The sequence below is a fragment of the Nicotiana attenuata genome, chromosome 3, assembly GCF_001879085.1.
Source record: "Nicotiana attenuata strain UT chromosome 3, NIATTr2, whole genome shotgun sequence".
NCBI classification, from domain to species: Eukaryota; Viridiplantae; Streptophyta; class Magnoliopsida; order Solanales; family Solanaceae; genus Nicotiana; species Nicotiana attenuata.
Genome location: NC_031991.1, coordinates 71,266,568 through 71,286,300, shown reverse-complemented (window position 1 = coordinate 71,286,300; position 19,733 = coordinate 71,266,568). Strand labels below are relative to the sequence as shown.

The following is a 19,733-nucleotide window of genomic DNA, read 5'->3' as shown; positions in this document are numbered from 1 at the left end:
GAACAAAAATGTTCCACCATTACTGAACGCAATGGTTTCAGTAGTGGACAGGTCAGTGCCTATCCAGGAATTGATAAGCTAAGCATCAACAATTGATGAATGACAACTGCATGAAAGGAACTTTTTGCAATCGTTAACTAAAAGAGAGGAATATTAAAAAGGATTGACGGTAAAATTAGTGATAGCAACACAGGTTACCAAATAAACAAGAATGTAAAGGAAACATTGTCAAAACCTCCCTCAGTAAAGAATTTTGAGAGAAAAGTAAATTTACAACTAGGAAAAACAATATGTCACCATGGGTTATTAACAGCAAATGTAAGGCAGGAGCCTTTCCAGGAATTCATATTATCAAGTGTCAAGATAGGACAGCTTAAAAAGGACGGATGACAATTACAAGGAACATAAAAAATGAGTCCGCAATAACAACACTCAAACAGAATGATGAAGAAGTTAAAGGATCTGTCTCAAAACCTTCATCAGTAAAGAACTCTGAGAGGAAGTGCGATGTCTGGATCTTGCATTTTGCAACAACATTACACAGATGCTTCTTGAAAACATGGTTCGTGCTGGATACAATAAGAACAAACAGTTCCCGAAAGCAGCATAACCAGCTCTCTTTCTTATCCTGCAAATGGAGACAGGAAACGCATCAGGTGACCAAAAAGCAGGAAAAAAATAGATAGTAAAAACAAAAAAAGGGTCACCAACCAAAGGTCCTGTTTCAGCAGCCACTTTATTAAATGATCCAAGCAGCCTCCAAAACAAGCTAGTAAGAATTTCACCGTTGAGTACTTTCGGGTTGGTAGCATCCATATGTTCAATAAGTCCAGCAATGTCTCCCTCCCATAATCCAGGGTTGAACTGTGATTGTGTAAGGTAGGTAATTAGCAAAAGATGGCGCCAAAAACCAAGCAACATTTATTTGCTGCTGTGAATGGCAAAAAATCACAGCATAGCAGCTACCTCTTCTGAAATATTCCCTGAAGACTCAAGCAACTCCCACTCCATTCGGAGGATCGGAAAGCAAGTGGCAAAGAAGGTTGAAAATCGAGCATCTCCTAACAATGAAGGGGAGGAGTCAAAAGTAAAAAACACAACATTTTCCAAAAGAAAGTTGCACTGATCTAACATTAGAATTCTAACAGTAAAGAGCAAAAGTATCTCTTCAACTCACTCTACACCTTTGTCAAATATTAAAAATTAGCTTGTACAGTCCTGAGTTTTGAAATTTGAATCAGTAGCAGAGTCTCTAATAAGGAGATTGAAGAAAATGCAAGAAGGCAACACCATAGTCAAGAATGAAAGACGAGGATAGAGTGCGAGCACTAGCGCATCAAATCATAGTCATAAAATTACCTGTTTCGAGCAGCGTGAAAGATTGCAACAACACCAACAAGAACAAGGTTTTTGACAGTTCCAAGGTTTTGCAGCATTCTACCAGCCAAGGAAAGTATTCCTCGGGATGTGTTGACAATGCTTTTGCTAACACATTAATGTTTTCCACGTTCATTGAGGATATTTTCCCAGAATCTAATTTCTGAATATAAATATAAAAAAACGCAAGATTAGTTCAATGATCGTTCATTTTCTTTTACCAAGTTCAAAAGAAGAACAAAAGGTTCGGTTTAAGATTTTTCACGATAAAGTCTTTTCTTAACAGTTGGGGCATTCCAGTCAACCTCCCATTGCCCCCAAAGGTAAAGGAAAGAGAAAGATTTAATTTGTAAATGGAATAGGCTTCTGCAATCATTTATTTGCTAGCTCACTAAAAGCAAGTCCAGAAATTGATTTCTGCTAACATTATGTTATGCACACATATTTTTACATCCGAATATAAAGAAAGAAATAAACCAAAATACTCATTGCAAAATTAAATAGCAGTTGGAGTTTGTGACTACCTAGATTACTATGTTCAGATTCTACAGAACAATTACAGCGGCCGGTAAAACATGCTATGCGACAAACTGAGCACAACTGGAAATTCTTAAAACTTAAAAGACTTATTTATGGTTTCAAATCAAGACTGGCAATCTTATCATTATCGGATGAACTGCTATACGATAATAAACAAGAGATACATGGCAATATAATAATAACCATTACCTTATCCAGTAGAGAAACACTGACCAGATTCTCATAGAAAGGCCACTTCATTTGCTTGGCCATTTCAACCGCTTTCAAATTTAATCTTTGGGTCTGTATTAAGCATCAAAAAAAAATAAAGTAATCAGCAAGCTAATTATGCAAGATCTGCGGCTAAAAGGGAACAAGTGAAACTCTTAAATGAAACCTTTGGAATTATTATAACAAAGGGAAAAACTAATGCCGCCACCATCTTCACATATTCATCCTCATCTAGCACTGTAGCATGCTGGAGGCAAGACAGAGCAACGTCAACCGCCACTGAGGCACCACGAGATGCACCTGTAATTTTGAGGAGTTAATGCAAAAATGCTAGTATATAAAGGTCCAATTTTGGACAAAATTCACCAAATGCAAAATTCAACATACTTGATGCTAATATCAAGATGCATCTTTGGAGCACATTCTTGAATGCATCAATACGAAGTGGAGCACTTATTATTTCGGGCAATGCCTCTAGATTTAAAGCTGCCTGAACAACAGTCAAATCTTCATCATAGAGCCGGCATAGTATAGCATCTTGAATGGTGCCAAATCTCTGAATGAAAGAGCAGATATTAGGGAAATGTAGTGGAAAGAGATTCATCAATAGACTAATTCAATGCACCTCATAAAATATTGATGCAGAATATATGAGCACCAAATTCTAGATAAGCTCGCATACCAAATAAAATAAACCACCAAATTACAATTATTTGAAAAGACACAGCTGCACGCAACAACCAATTAATATTGCAAAGTCATGTTCCAGTAAAACTTTTAAAGCACAAGTCCTTCAACCATTTCGAATGGTGCCAAGTAACACAACCACCAAAATGAAGACTAGAGCTTCCCAAACATAGTACAAAGGCATTTTCTTCCCCATTACAGTACAAAGCCATGTCTTGTAATCCGTAAACGTCCCAACTGAGGAAGTTAGCATTCAGCAACCAAAAACTTGGGAGCATGCTTGATGTTCAATAAGCTACATAAATAGCTGAACGTCAGAAAGAAAATCATCAAGAATCACATCAGTATAAGCTAAACTTTTACTGCAACCCTGCGGTCTTCAACATATTATCTCATTTCGCTTATGGTAAAAATGGCCCAAAGATGAAGTCACCGCAGAAAAGTTATATCAATTATTCATGTTAATAGTTTGATAGGAGTATATCTAATACACAAAAACTGAAGATCTGCTCAATGCCTTGGTAATTCAGAATACAGCTCAATTGCCAGAGCTTTGCAGACACTATCACATAAAGAAGAGTAACAATACCAATTTTGCTTATGATCTTATTGGAGCATCAATTTCTCTCCCCACCAAATCAAGGAACGACAGTAAAGGACAAATAGTTGAGAAAGGGAGTACAACATATCTTAGATTAATGGAATGAAGCATTACCTGAGAGTCAGCTGCTTCAACATTTAACATACCACGGACATCCAGACCCAGAAGCGCAGATCGTCGAACCTCTGCCTGCCAGTAAAAGACAAACAAATGCATAAAAAATAATAGTTTGTACCAAAAACAACTGAATTTGATCTCAGAAGTTCTTTAAAACAACAAGTAAAAGTACAGACTCATAATGATCTATTATTTAAAACAAAAGTTACACAAAGTACAGACTCATGATGATCTATTCTTTAAAACAACATTTACAAAGTACAGAATCATTTTATATTGAAAAATGACTGCACTTCTTCAAACGCCAATATCACTAGGTTCATCAGTTGAAGAACTCATTCATACTGGTGAAGTTTCTTAAAGATGGGTGACTGCATTTTCCTGGCTAACTTTTTAACTCAAAATACCAACTGGAATGCAACACGGATGCTATCTTTCTGACTGTTTTAATTTTTTATGAACTTAGGCTGCTTTTCTTGCAGCTAGAAAACTAGCAATGGGGGCGAATCTGCACCCATTCCGGTCAATTTAGTGGAAAATATCATATTACCGCCAACAAAGTGCTGCTGCTTTGAAGATTGCTCCCAATTATCAGGGGGAAAAATCAAGGTTGCTCCCAATCATGCAGTCATGCTCATGTCTTTCATGTATTTGAAGATGTGAAGTGCAAAATTTCTTTTTTTTTTGGGTAAAATATCTTTTTACTTTATCTTCTAGCAACACAGCGCTTACACGGAAAAAGATAAGAGGAAAGTAGCCAGCCCAAAAGGTAAAGCCATCAAGTAGAAATATATAATATGGAAAAGTAAACAAATATACCTTTGGATGTTCCAAGGCAAACCAAACTTTTGAACCAGATATTTCATGTGAAAGATCCAAATTACAGTTCAACATCCTGATAACTATTTCATAGTCATTTTTGGACCGCAGTTTAACATCCTGCATGCAAAGAAGAAGAAAGATAGTTTACACCGAACCACACAATTACCCCATAAATAAGAAAGGATCAAAAACATCAGAGGATATGGAGATTGGAGAGGCAAGCAACAAACACGAACCTCGATATATCTGTTAACAGCTTCACGTGACTCAAACAGATATTTCTTAAGGAGAGAAACCAATATCAGATTGCACCGGCTCCCTGACAATTATAAGCATAGAATGATATGAGAAAGAAATACAGGCGAGCAAAAGCAGAAAGAGGAATATTATTCAAGAACTACAGGATCTGAGAAGCCTGTGCTTATTCAGATATGCAGGTACAGAACATCAAGAATCAACATCATTAAGGCTGAGCAAAGTAGTAGTGTAATACTTGCATGTTTCTTCCCATAATACCCCCTTAACCACTACAAAGTAAAAAGGCACCACCTAACAGAATGAGAGTTTATTTCATTTCCACTCTGACACTTATTCCCCTTTCTCCCCCTCCCCTTCTCTTGCTTCTTTTCTTTGTAGCCAAATTTATTTTTTTCCCTTTTATCAACATTTAATAGATATTGAAGCACAGATCTCAGACAGTGTATGACTTAACTAGTTATACCATATATGAGTTTTATGTACATCATGTTGCAACATCAATAAAAGTATTCTAAATGTAATAGGATGAATAGATGGTGGGCAAGCTAATCTTAAAACAAAGTAGAGCTGTATCTGCAGCTGCTGAATCATTATCCTTCAATATTCTCAAAGATGTGTTAAGAAGCTTTGAGATCATATGAGCAAAAAGTCTAGAATAAGTATTTAGTTACAGAGCATCAAGAACCTATCACTAAGGGTGAGCAAAGCACTTACATGTTTCTTCCCATAATACCCCTTCAACCACTACAAAGTAAAAAGGTCACCACTTAACAGAATGGGAGTTTATTTCATTTCATTTCCAATCTGCCACTTAACCCCCGCCTCTTGCTTCTTTTCTTAGTACCCAAATATATCTTTTTCCTTTTATCAACATTTAATAGAACTTAATTTAAGCAGTCATTCAGACAGTGTGTGCCTACTTAACTAGTTATAGCATATGGGACAATTATGCACATCATGTTGCCAAATCAATGAAAGTCTTTAAAATGCAATAGGATGAATAGATGGCGGGCATGTCAATCTTTAAAAATGGTAGACCTGTATCTGCAGCTGCTGATTCATTGTCCTTCAATATTCTCAAAGATGTGTTAAGCAGCTTTGAGACTATATGAGCTATGAAGTCTTTTAAAGGAACCATCTCTACTACAGACAATAAAGTCCCATGGCATAGATCATCGTAACAACTACAAAACATAAAACATTAAAGTCAAAGGTGCCAGCAAATAGAGAAACTCCTCAGCAGGTAAAGCAGCCATTCCCACCTGTACTCGACAAGAGAGTCCAAAAACAAGGCCAGAAATTTCTCTGTGTTGAACTCCTCTGCCAATTCACTTAGAAGTCCCGAAATATCCCTTTAGACAAACAGCGAGAAACAGGATTCAGAGGCTAGTTATAAATTTCCGACCAAGGCAACATGGGTCTAGTATGTTTGGTACATGAGCAGGGTACAACATAATACCTGATGTCCTTAAGTATATCAATGATCTTCTTGGGGAAAATTTCAACAGATTGCAACTGCACAAAATGATTTTAAACAGAAGTAAGAAGTTAGAGACATAGTCACAATTCCTAAAACTCTTACGAAATTCAACCAGCATGCCAATTGCCAACATTGTAAAAGAAAAGGATATGTTCCTATTTTAAAAAATATACAAATATTTTTAAACAGTGTGTTTAAGTTCTATAAAAATTTACAAGGTATAAATCCGTTATGTGCTTCCGCAAGTATTCATCAATTGTTATTCCGGTACTTGTGCTTGATAAAAACAAAATGATACTCTCCGTTCCAATTTATGTGAACCTATTTCCTTTTTGGTCCATTCCAAAAAGAATGACCCCTTTCTAAATATGGAAACAATTTAGCTTAAACTTACAATTCTACCCTTAATAAGAAGCTTTTATAACCACACTAATACTCTCGGGCCCTTTTTAACTTGTTTAGGACCACAAATTCTAAAAGTCTTTATTTTTTCTTAAAATCCGTGCCCAGTCAAACAGGTTCACATAAATTGGAACGGAGGGAGTACAAAACAATTGCCTCTGGAACAATTATGTTTGGGTTACTTTGTTTAACATTGATAGGTCGGATTTGTGTGATTAGAACATAAATACATCAATTATCATGTAAAGGAGCTTAAGTGGCCTTTATTTTGACGGATGTGTTAAAAATAATTTCGTAAAGTTTTCCAAAAAACAAAATTTAAGTTTGTAAAACTGAAAAACGTCTTCGAAATTTTTTAAAGTTTTGCAAAAATTGAAATTAATGTGCTTGCTCTATAAAATATTAATAGAAAAATCAGTTTATGGAGAACTTGGAAAAAATCAAAATATAATCTTTTTCACCTACAGTGAGAACGAATGCCACCTTATTTTGATAAACAACGGAAATTTAATTAAAACCACATCACTTCACTACTGATTTTCCTTTTTTCCAGTTTTGATATTACTTGCCTCTTACAAACTGTAATATTACATAATTTAAAAAAGGAAAGGATTTAAAAGGTATTTAATATTAGAAATTCCTACATATTTAAAAGAAAGGAGGATTTAGTGCACAAAATTTAGTTGATTTAGAACTCCTAAATTTTAGGGAAAACTCAATTGATGATTTTGTCCTATGCAAAATTTTATTTTTGAAGGGCAAAAAGGTCGGTCAACATTCAGCCAAGAGCTTTTGTGTTTTTAATATGGCATAGATAGATGAAGGTCCAAGATAGATGTGCATGCAACAACACTATTATTAACTTATAAAGAAAAATAGACAAGTTATCCTTCACAAAAGAACAAGTTATCCCCAAAAAGAAAAAAGACAAGTCATAAAGCAAAGTGATGCATGCATGCAGATAACTCTTTTACCTTTTATCTTAAATCTCAATTGTATCCAAAACTCTTATCAGGAACCATGCGTCAGAGGGAAATACATAAGATACAAGATATCGTTATATTAATAGACAAGGATACTCTCCAACAAGTTATGTCGAAACTAATCCTGTTAAGCCATGTAATTCCAGATCTCATGATTTACGAAGCTTTCTGGAAGAAGGTGATAGATGCAAAACATGGGAAAAGAGACAACTGGAGCACTAAAATTGCAAATGCCCCTTCTGGAGTTGGTCCCTGAAAGTATATTAGCAAAATTGAGTAATGAATTTTTTCAGAAGATCCACTCCAAACCTGGTAATGGAGAGCACATCAGATTTTGAAAGGACATATGGCTGAATAACACAGCATCATGGATGAATATCCTAACATTTTCCAAATTGCCATGGACAAGAACTCATCTGAGAAGGTTTGTCCAAGAATGGGAGATGGAAAGTTTGATGGAAATGCTAGCAAGAGTTGAAAGCTACAATGTTGTTGAAGATCTTTCAGACACCATGTGTTGGGGTAGCAAGGGCATCCTCACAGTCAAAGATTGTTACAAACAAATCTGCACTCAAAATCAAGTGCTTGATGCACGGCCATGGAAATTGATATGGAGGACCAAATTACCTATTAAGGTTATATGCTTCAATTTATAAGAGGCAAAGCTAGCAATTACGGCGGCCAAGACTGCAGCTTTTAGTTGTTTGTATGAGGAACTCGAGGGCCGAGGTGGGGATAAGAGGTTGTTCAGGTTAGCCAAGGCGCGAGAAAGGAACGCGCGTAACTTGGACCAAGTGAAGCGCATCAAGGACAAAGAATGTAGAGTTTTGTTGGATGAGGGGCTTATACGTCGGAGATGGCAGACCTACTTTCATAGTCCCTTTAACGAGGAGGGGGAGAGGAACATTGTACTGGGTGATTTGGAACTCTCCTGGAGCCGTTGTGACTTTGGGTATTGTAGCGGATTAGAGTTGATGAAGTTGAGGGGGCTATGCATAAGATGAGCAAGGGCAAAGCGACCGGGCCGGATGAAATCCCTGTGGAGTTTTGGAAGAGTGAGGGCAAGGCAGGCTTAGAGTGGCTCACTAAGTTATCTAATGTCATTTTTAGAACGAAGAAGATGCCCGAAAAGTGGAAGTGGAGCACGATGGTTCCTGTATACAAGAACAAGGGTGATATCCAAAATTGCAATAACTATCGGGGTATCAAGCTGCTTAGCCATACTATGAAAGTCTGGGAGAGAGTGGTAGAGCTAAAGGTGAGGAGGAGTGTCTATTTCCGAGAACCAGTTTGGGTTATGCCGGGGCGTTCGACAACAGAAGCCATCCACCTTGTTAGGAGATTGATGGAGCAGTATAAGGAGAGAAAGAAGGACTTGCATATGGTGTTCATCGACTTAGAAAAGGCGTACGATCAAAGTTCCGAGGGAGATTTTGTGGAGATGTTTGGAGGCTAGAGGTGTACATGTTGCCTATGTTAGGTTGATTAACGACATGTATGATGGAGTAAAGACCCGAGTGAGGACGATGGTAGGGACTCGGACCATTTTCCGGTTATGATGGGGTTGCATCAGGGGTCGGCACTCGGCCCTTTTTTGTTTGCTCTGGCGATAGACGTACTGACGCGCCACATCCAAGGGGAGGTGCCGTGGTGCATTGCTATTTGCAGATGATATTGTATTGATTGACGAGATGCGAGACGGTGTGAACGCGCAATTAGAGGTATGGAGGCAGACCCTAGAATCTGAAGGTTTCAAGTTGAGCAGGACCAAGACAGAATACTCGGAGTGTAAGTTCAATGGCGAGACTCGAGGAAGGGAGAGGGAGGTGAGGCTGGACTCGTAGGTCATCCCTAGGAGAGGTAGTTTTAAGTACCTTGGGTCTATTATTCAGGGGGGTGGGGAGATTGATAAAGATGTCACACATCGTATTGGGGCGGGATGGATGAAAAGATGCCACCGAAACTTAAGGGTAAGTTCTACAGAGTGGCGGTCTGACCAACGATGCTGTATGGGGCCGAGTGTTGGCCAGTCAAGATCGCTCATGTCTAGAAGATGAAGATAGCAGAGATGAGGATGTTGAGATGGATGTTCGGGCACACCAGGTTAGATAGGATCAGAAATGAGGTTATTCGCGACAAGGTAGGTGTGGCCCCTATTAAGGACAAGATGCAAGAAGCGCGGCTTAGGTGGTTTGGTCATGTTAGGAGGAGGAGCACAAACGACCCGGTGAGGAGGTGTGAGAGGTTGACATTGGAGGGCCCACGGAAAGGTAGAGGTAGGCCAAAGAAGAGGTGGCGTGAGGTGATTTGGCAAGACATGGCGCAGCTTCAGTTGACCGAGGAAATGACCCTTGATAGGAAGGTGCGGAGGTCGAGGATTAGGGCAGTAGAGTAGATAGTCTAGAGTGTTCATAACAGTAGTATTGGCACACAGTCACCCTTTCTGTTAGTAGTAGGTTTTTATGATTAACCGTTGTTTTCTTTCATTGTTGATCACCTTACTATCTTGTTGTTTTTATTCTGCTTTTATATGGCTTTTTGGTATTGTCCCTTCTTGTCTATATTTTCATTAATGTTGTGCTTATATTTTCCTGAGCCGGGGGTCTATTGGAAACAGCCTCTCTATCCTCACAAGGTAGGGGTAAGGTCAGTGTACACACTACCCTCCCCAGACCCCACAGTGTGGGATAATACTGGGCATGTTGTTGTTATGCTTCAATTGGATTGCTATATGAAGCTTGTCTAACACAAGACAACCTTAACACGAGAGAATTGCTATCTATGTAGGAGGAATCGGGAATTGTCATTCATTTGTTCCTGCACTGCCCAGTTGCCACTGATATATGGAAAATGTACTACAGTATTTTTGGCCTGAGCTGGGTTATGCCACAGAATATGAGACAGGCAGACATTAGTTAGAGTTTGTGGAAAGTTGATTAGGCCATCACGAAAATCTGGTTGATGATTCCTGCAGCCATTTTTTGGTGTTCATGGACATAGAGGAATAGAAGATGTCTTGATGGCATCTCAACTCCAAATCACTCTCTTAAGGCAAAATGCCTACTTTAACTTTTTTGCTGGACAAAACTGTCCTCAGTAATTAGTACTGCACATTTTTTGGACTTTGTTAGTACTCTTGTCCTAGATTGACACTTTGTATAGGGCCTACTTCTCTCTTTTGTTCTTCTCTTTTGTAACTAGGCCTACTGTAACTATGTACTACGTATCTTCTTGATGCTTTTCTTAATGAAACACCTTACTTTATCAAAAAAAAAAAAGGAAATATTTCTGTAAGCCGATACAGAAAATTTCTCTTTTTTAAATTCAACGTAATTTTCTATCAGCAACAAAATGGTGTCAACGATAATATAGTAATAGACTAACAGAAAGACACCATTTACCCCCTGGAACCAACCCAATAACAAATAAGGAAGCTTTCAATTGCCCATTTGCAATCAAACAAGGAAGCTTATTAGTAACCACCACTCCGCTACTTAGACTGGTCAAGCCCTCCCTTCCTCGAAACCGAGTGGGCCCCCCAAAAAACTCTACATGTGATGCTCCGAAAACATAAACATGTGATTTAGTAAATTATAACCCATTGTGGGGTTGTTGGGCTAAGCTTTTAGAAATTGTTGATAGTAAAAAGAGAATCATAATTCACAGGCGCTCTTGAGCTCACTTAACACTGTCTAATATCCGTTTGGATATCTAGCTGTCATAAAATGTATACAAGTAGTTAATTCTTGGTTAATTCTTGGTTGATTCTTTAGCATCAATGACCATACGAACAATAACTTTTTAAGGTAACTCAGTGATAAAGAGCCAAATAAAAAATACAAAACTATCACAATGATCGGGTGAAGAAATCAGTCCTTTAAGTCCAGAATGCTTTCCAGTAGGACACAACATGATTTGCATTGACAGTATATCAGAAAGCACCGCAAACTACCATCCTTCTAATCAAAATCAGAGGGAACACATACTGAAAACACTTCTATGCATTGCAGCTTCACGAGTTCACTGACAAAACTATTTTGTTCAAGATCCTGGACACGGGCAGTACTAAAATTCTAGTTCACCTCTGATACCAAATTGAATGAAACACACTGATACCTGGACAAGATTGATTAGGGCCATCAAAGACATACGACACCACTGCAAGTCAGTAGAATCTCTTGCATCTGCTCGAGCAATTTCAGCAAGGGAACGCATCAAGCTTTTGACAACCTTAGGGGACAGAGCTACCTTATCAGCTAGTAAGCTTACGATCATCAATGCACCAGCCTACAAAAGCCGAATCCCAACCACAAGATCAATGAATGTTCTATGGATTGAAGCCTCTAGAATGTCTGAATATAATGATATAGCTTCACCGATACAGAACATGTTTCACATTTTAATCAAATAGATAAAAGAGGAAGCTACAAGAAAGACTCTAGAAATGTAAGTTAACATGAACGGAATGCAAAAAAACACATCAAATATGACTGTATTTCCACAGTCTCATTTTACAACATGCATAAATGTCTGTTAGGGTAGCACTAACAACCAAACAGAACTTGTACATTACAGCATCCATATCAATAAATTACAGGTCAAGCTAGCCAACCTCTAATCTAGAATATCAAACAACGCCTGACATCTTTACACTAAGGAGCCTTTGGTGACAAGATGCAAAAGGAAAAGAATGTCAAGAAGCGATTATAACGTAAAATAACTATCACATACGAAGCCACTAAGCTAACCTTTTGATCGGCTCCTCCTCTGGCGGCTGGTTGAAGTCCAAATTCCACAAAAGGTAGGACTCTCCTCACTACGTCACTGTCTATAGTAGTGAGTGATCCTAAGACCTCAAAAATTACAGCTGTACAAAAACCAGTGACAGGCCTTGATGGCTGAACCTTCTTTGAAGTTGACACCTAAATATTTCCACTCATAAAATTTGTAAAACATCAAAACAAAATACAAAAAAAAAACATCAAAATGACCATCACGTATACATACATAATTGCACAAAACATCTAAGATCCCCAAATCACGTATACTTTGTTGCACAATAATCTTCCTGGGGAGTGGTGCACCGGAAGCCTTAACCCCTTCAAGAAATTTCCATTTGCTATTCCTGAAACAGGCAGAAGGTATTATATTCTTCTATCTCATCACCTCTTCCACTGCATAACAAACATTAACATTCTTACCCAGTGTCTATTAGTTGCACAACCCGAACGAATACATGCGTGTCATGGTAAGGCAAGGCACACAAAATTAATTCCTCTATATTATACATGTGAATTCTGTAGGGAAAAAAAATCAATGAAATAGTTAGTTATAGAACAAATGTAACTAGCATTTGCTTTTGGAAGCGCCAATAAAGAGTGCGTGCACAAAATTGAATTAGCTTACTTGTATCTACGAATCAAGTACTCTAATGTCTTTAGGGCTGCTGATAACTCGAAATATCCTGATAACAAATGCAAGTAGGAACTGATTGATGCATTAATTCGGTTGTTTTCGTCAATGCCCATCAAATCTCTATCCAACTCTCTACTCCCGTAACTAAACAAGTCATTTTTGTACTTGTTAAATTTTTCTTCTATGCTTATTAACACCTCCAAACCTGAATTGCATGTAAGAAACACCAGCAAAAGCTTCATTTAGATGATGTTCAATACAAATGAATTATATTATTATTATTATTATTATTAATAATAACAACAACAAAAGCAATAGAAGTCCAGCTAATTATTGAATATTTTAAAAGGTGGCTTGGGACCTGAGAGAGCAATGTTGAGAATGGCGTCGAGCTCAATATCAGCGGCTTCTTTAGGGTCAAACAAGATTGAAGGTCGAGTGAATGGCCGTTTACGCGGCTGCTCAGAATCCGGGACAGCTAACCGCTGCAGTTGAGCAACCAACGAAGTCGCCATCCTTAAACCTAGCTGTAAACTCTCTTCTGCAACGGCGTGCGTAGTATTGACGGTTTTCTAAAGGAGAGAGTCTCTTCTTTAGTTTTAAGCCTTTTTGTTAACCTGAGACTTAGACTGAGAGAAAAGGGGGATGGTTTTTGGGGTTTAGGGTTTTAGAATCAACCCATTCTATAATAGAGTTGGTCTTTTTCTTTTTCTTTTTCTTTTTTTCTTTTGGCTGAAATAAATAACTAGTCTGATATAATACAGTATTATTTTTTACTATGTTACAATTGGTTTACTACAAGAGTATCTCCGACCATAAGTTGTACCAAAATAGTCAAATGACAATTGTCAGAAAAGGAGGGATATCGTAATGAAATGAATCTCCCTTCCTGCAAAAAATTATACAGTAACTTAAAAAAGTTTCTTAAAAATGTGTTTCATAGAAATTAATAAAATTCCAACAAAAAAAATCACAAGTTCTCTTGTATCTTAAAGATAAGCATCAATGAATCCAGACACTTATTAGCCTGTAGTAGTTTTGCTCTCACATGATGGTTGTTTACCTTGAAAATAGTAATTACAATTAGATTTGATTTTGTGGTTCTAAAAATACGTGATTTATTCTTATGCTAGTTGTTAGACAGTAGATGCTAAGTGTGAGATTAGAAAAAAAGACAAGAGCTTGAAGGTAGTGTGTCAAGCAAACCGAGTAACTGAGAATCAGGGCCTCGGGGTCGAGCTAAGCGTTAGGCTGTGGACAGCCGATGAGGGACTAACAGTTCTAAGAGCTTTAATGAAGGCTCTTTATGATCAATGATGAGTAATAAATGAAGAACAATCAATGAAACGTAATAAATATAAGCGATGTAATAAATATAAGCTATAAAATCAAAGGAGAATATGTTTAAGTTAGAGAGCAGAGAATGTTCTTGTTCTTGTATTGAATGTTATGATTAAGGTTGTATTGTGGTCCGGTCCCGGGCCTAAATGGGCTAAACGGGCCGGGCCAAACGGTCTCGGGCTCTGGTTGGCCGGGCTCAAGCGGTCCCGGGCCAAACGGTCCCGGACTTAACGGTCCTGGAGGGTGAAATCAGCCCGCTGTGGTCCTAAGCCCACATGGTCCCGGGCCAAATGGGTCGGGCCCACGGGCCTAAACGGGCCTAAGTGTTCCGGGTTATTTTTTTTTTGAATTTTTTTTTATCTAAGGCAATTTCTTATAAATTATATTATATAATGAAAGAATTACAAGAAAATACACATGACTTCACACCATAACAAAAAATGGCCCATATTTTTAAGTTTTACCCCACCTAGCCCACGTTATAAATGTTTTGAAAACTGAAACGGTATTTTAAATTCTTAAGCATTATGACCTTTCCATATCTATGTAGCGGTTACATATCCTCTCCAGGAAGAGGTCTTCTAAAAGCTTCTTCTTTGCTGCTCGTATTTTTCAATTACAATTGCTTAAAATTAGAGTGTCAATTGTTATTACTCCCTTCGTCCTATTTTTATTGATTTTAGTTGGAAATATTGTGCTTTTGAAATCACTAGTAAATTCAAATTTTGTGTTCTTACAGCCATTGCTTCTAAAAGTTATGGAGTTAAATCTATGTTCTCACAACCATTGCTTTCACTCTCTCTTCTTCTCACATCTTCTACATATGCTTCAAGGGACCGTGTATTTTCTGCTTCTCCTCTTGTGTCACCTGCTTGCAATGCAAGAAAATTGAAGAGTAGAAGTTCACCATTGGAGACCATTCAAAGCTTTGCTTTTGAAAATGGGTTTTTTTGAATTTGTAAGTTGTTTGGATTGGGTGTTGTTCCAATTGATTAAAAATATCAAAAAGAGTTCAAAATTTAAATTTGAAGTGATTTGGAGTAGATTTGAGCAAGATTTGAGTTAAATTTCAGAAAAGACGCAAGGAAGAAGACGAAGTCAGTTTTTTGTATAATTATGTATAATCTTGTATAATAGTGTATATGAGTGTACACTATTATACACTTTTATACACCTTTATACAAGCGTCTGTAGACGAACTTCTTCCACGATTTTCAGTTGCAATTCTTGTTCAAAACCAGTCCAAATCTCCATTAAATGACTTCAAATTTTATATACAACCTCCTTATACTATTTCTAACAAGTCTAAATAACACCCACTCCAAATTTCTCATAAAATCAAATTCAGAATTTAAACCCACATATTTAAGCTTGTTAAAAATCTAATTTTCACCACCCAAATGAATTTGGTTTGTTGAATTAATATTTGAGTCACATTTAGTTACTGATTCGAAAATAAATTTAAAAGCGTGAGGAATCTTTTTTAAAAATTAAATAGTAATTTTGAGAATCTATAGAAGTTGGATATTGAATCTTAGCCTATTATTTTTGGGCTAGTTGATTGTAAATTAAAATATGGGCTATAAAATTGAAAAATAGGGAGCCCAATTGTTCTAACGTGAAATTTTCCCTTATATAATTGTGACTTAAATCTTCTAATTCAAATTTAAACACAAAAAAATTGTAAAGAAATATTAAAGAAAATGCTTTATAATTTTTATTATTACGACATTAACAAAAAATGGCAATATCTTTCTTAGTCTTCCTCCCCCCAATGGAATGAGCACAACAAGGCGCGAATACCACCATTAAAAGGAAAAAAAACTAATGAAGATGTGCCAAAATACAAGTTACATATTAGTCTACATATAATCTCTAACAAATTTCATAAATCCTTCAAGGTTCGGAGGAATTTCCGTTGGTGGTGGCGGAAAAGAAGCTTGTTCATCAACCCTTCCGGGCGAAGCAGCATCCTCCGCAAGTTCCGCAGCATTTCTTCATAAGCTTCGTCTATCTCCGGTTGTGATTCAGCAAGTCCAAAATTTCTTTTTTCCGAACGGATCCAATCTGTGAAGAGTACTGATTTTTTAAGCTCTCCCTCATAGACGCTCTATGATCACCGTTTGAAGTCTCACTTGACTGAAAGCGCTCTCCGATGCCATTGTTGAAGCTTGAACACTTAAAATATCTCAAGCCATCCTTGAAAGAACTGGATAGTGTTTTTCTTTGTCCTTCCACCATTCCAAAACATCAAAGGAGCCGTCGGGATTCTCTGGTTCAAGTCCCCGCGACAAATAAACTTGAAGCTCATTTAGTTGTGAAGTATCACCAATATTATCACCTTGAGAACCCCTGAACTCCGTCCAAGAAGCATTAAACGTTGCGTTTATTGGGTTTCTATATCCATATGCAGCAACTAAACTTTCATACATGTAATTCCATATAGTCGGACAAGCTTTAGGAACTTTTCTTTCTCTAAGGCCAAATTCATCATATTTTTTAAAATATTCTCTAAGTCTACTTCTAAGGTTTGAATAAAAAAGCCAATTAAGAGCCATTTTAACCTTTTCAATTTCCACATTTAAAATTTCATACCATCACCGACGATTAAATGGTAAATATGACAAATACATCTAACATGAAAAATATTACTAAATGCAGGATTTAGTGTAGTTGTAAGCAAGCCTATAGCATTAGTGTTACTAGAAGCATTATCCATTGAAAAGTGACATTATTTTATCTCTAATGCTAAAATATCTACAAATATCTGCAACTGTGTTAGCAATAAACTTACCTGTGTGACGTGAATTAATTATTCTATAAGCAATAATGCGCTTTTTCATTTTCCATTCCTCACAATGAGTGGTTACAGTAAGATAATCACAGTCATTACCACTTCTACCAATACCAGTAGTAATAGCAATGCGACAATCTATATGAGTAAATAAATAGCGCAAATATTGTTCATATTCATGTTTATATTTATAAATATCGCTCTTTACGATTGCGCGAGGCCATCCATTATAAGTAGGATTAAAAACTTTTCTAATATAATGCGCAAAGTGAGGGTTAGAAGGAAAACTATAGAGTAAGCACATAACAGTAACCATTTTTGCCAATTCTTCACGATCTTTATTTGGATCGTAATATAAAATGCCACCGGTAACAATGTTAATTCCCGGTTGAACTAGATTTGACCCAGTACTAGGGTTAACTTGAGTACCTACACTTGTCCCTTCTTGCGCAGCTTTCATTTGAAGAAATCTAGCTTTATCTTTAGGGTGTGTCTTTATATGTCTAGTCAAAGTACCCGTACCGCTATGGTCTCCAGTAAATTTATGAGCCATCAAAGTCCCACAAGTTTTACACTTAGCCTTAATTTGATTTCTTAGTTGAGTAGAAAAGTGCCAAACAAGAGATGTTTCTTGCCGTTTAGAAGGTTGTCTATTAAAAGTAGGGGTTACTTAAGGAGGGTCAGGCGGGGCATCATTTGGATTATTATCAGTTGGGTTAACAACAGGACTAGTAGGTGTATCATCTAAATCCGGTTGCATTTCATCTAAATCATCATTTTCATCGATAGTTGTATTATTATAAAGTGCATTCATATATTCATCATTTAATTGTTGACCTAGTGCAATATCAGGCAAAATTGACCGGGGGAGGAGTTGTAGCTTGGCCACTAGATTCACCAATTTTAGATTTTCCCTTACCACCAAATATTTTTTTCAAAGAAAAGGTCATATTAATTATAATTGTACAAACTAAAACAAACAAAACTATAATATTAAAACTTAAGAGTTGGAACGAGTTTACCGAATTGACGAAAAACTTCTTGAAAATTGTATATCGTTGAAGACTTGAATACTTCAATTCACCAACTTCACAAATTTTCACATATTACAATAATAAAGTAAGCAATTGTAGAAGAAAATTAGAGAGAGATTGATGATTTTGTGAGTAAAAATGAAAGAATGAGGGGGTATTTATAGTTGAGAATAGGGAAAAAGTGTAATTATAAAAAGTTTGGGGTTAAAACAAAGTTTGGGGGCCAAATGGCTAGTTTTTAAAAAGCCAAACGGCTAAATTGGCAGGCCAACGGCTAGTTTTTAAACTTCCAACCGTTGGCCAATTTATTAAAAAAAAATTGAAAAATAGCTGTTGGGCCCGTTAGGCCCGATTGAACCGGCCCAGGCCCGCCAGCCGGTCCCGGGCTAAACGGTCCCGGGCTCGCGGTCTCAACATGGAGGACCGGCCCACAGTGGGCTCCTAGGACCGCTTAGGACCGGACTGTTTGGACCGGCCCGTTTAGCCCGTGGTCTCGCGATCCTGAGCCGGTCCTGGGCTGGGCCCGGACCACAATATAGCCTTAGTTATGATGATCTTACAAAATGACAAGGATCCCCTTTATATAGGAGGGGGAGGGATCCCGATATAGTACATATGCATTTATTACAAGGATATGAGGCTGGTACAGCCATTTAATGCTACGGTACGAGCTTGTACTAGCCTAATAGACTTGGTCAGCTTTAACCACGTGCCTTAGGAACTTCCCGTTTGTTCATCATAGTCATCGATTTGCATTGCTTCGAGGTCGAACATTGAGAACCCTCGGGTCGAACCTCGAGCTAAACCTCGAGCCTTCTGGGGATGGTCTTACGAAGTGCCATAATGACCATAAAATCGGACTCTCCGATTTTAGCCGTATATAGATAGTCCCCGCAGTTCTTAGAATAGAATGATACAAAACGACTTTGACATCGACTTCCTCAAGCCTCTCGCGATGGCGTCATGCTTATGACGTAAGCTTTTGTTATGACTGAAACATCCCACCAGTTCATCTTCCCATAAGCGTTTAATGCACTGTCGGTTTATTTTCCCAAAAAACGGTGATATCGCCGCCGATCCGTTTCCCAAAAAAACATTGATTATGCTTGTTGATACGTTTCTCAAAGGCATTGATTGCGCCGTCGGTTACGTTACTACTTTTCTATAAATGGGAGGTTACCTGAACCAAACTTTCACCCAGTCATTCTTCAACAGCCTTTAACCCTTTTCTTCTCTTCATCCTCATTCAAACTCTTATTTCCATGGTTCAAGCCTGTGACCGTAAGGTCACACGGCAGCGGTGTTGCCAGTTGTGCCATGACTCTTTTTCAGAGCTTTTACCTACTGGGTGGGATCGTACTGGCTTGTTGTTGTTGTTGGCCTGAAATAATGAGAGAGGGGCTTCAAATTATCTCCGTATCAAAGGATATGTGGATCGTGAACTGCTGCTCATCTCTCTTAACTTCAACCTAGTGTGGCACCTTATTCCTTTTGCTTTCCATGGAGTGAGGTGTCATTATCTACTAACTTTTGCATCCCACACCGGTGAATTGTCTCAAGAAGTGACTTCACAATAGTAGTGCTGACGAGACCCGTACTCGCCAAACTTTTCACCAAGCCACAATTTGCCCTGCTTTAAAAGCTTTTGCTCTTTGATAGGCTATAGCTGTCT

At 37.7% G+C, this 19,733-nt stretch overlaps 1 protein-coding gene across 2 annotated transcripts in view; it reads right to left on the bottom strand.

Moving 5' to 3' along the window:
• The window catches only part of LOC109224079 (uncharacterized protein At3g06530), a 31,801-nt gene extending 18,236 nt beyond the window's left edge, over positions 1-13,565 (bottom strand). Inside the window, exons 1-19 of one of the 2 annotated variants that reach the window (XM_019388641.1) lie at positions 13,254-13,565; positions 12,884-13,097; positions 12,679-12,774; positions 12,485-12,602; positions 12,226-12,399; positions 11,594-11,764; positions 6,072-6,127; positions 5,875-5,964; positions 5,651-5,796; positions 4,591-4,673; positions 4,352-4,471; positions 3,530-3,604; positions 2,515-2,683; positions 2,294-2,427; positions 2,107-2,199; positions 1,360-1,540; positions 967-1,061; positions 712-864; positions 475-628 (exon numbers count right to left, since the gene is read on the bottom strand). In XM_019388641.1, coding sequence (XP_019244186.1) covers positions 475-628; positions 712-864; positions 967-1,061; positions 1,360-1,540; positions 2,107-2,199; positions 2,294-2,427; positions 2,515-2,683; positions 3,530-3,604; positions 4,352-4,471; positions 4,591-4,673; positions 5,651-5,796; positions 5,875-5,964; positions 6,072-6,127; positions 11,594-11,764; positions 12,226-12,399; positions 12,485-12,602; positions 12,679-12,774; positions 12,884-13,097; positions 13,254-13,407 — 2,476 coding nt within the window. In that variant the 5' untranslated portion in view covers positions 13,408-13,565. The remainder of the gene's footprint in view (positions 1-474; positions 629-711; positions 865-966; positions 1,062-1,359; positions 1,541-2,106; positions 2,200-2,293; positions 2,428-2,514; positions 2,684-3,529; positions 3,605-4,351; positions 4,472-4,590; positions 4,674-5,650; positions 5,797-5,874; positions 5,965-6,071; positions 6,128-11,593; positions 11,765-12,225; positions 12,400-12,484; positions 12,603-12,678; positions 12,775-12,883; positions 13,098-13,253) is intronic. The other variant, XM_019388643.1, reaches the window with a different exon arrangement.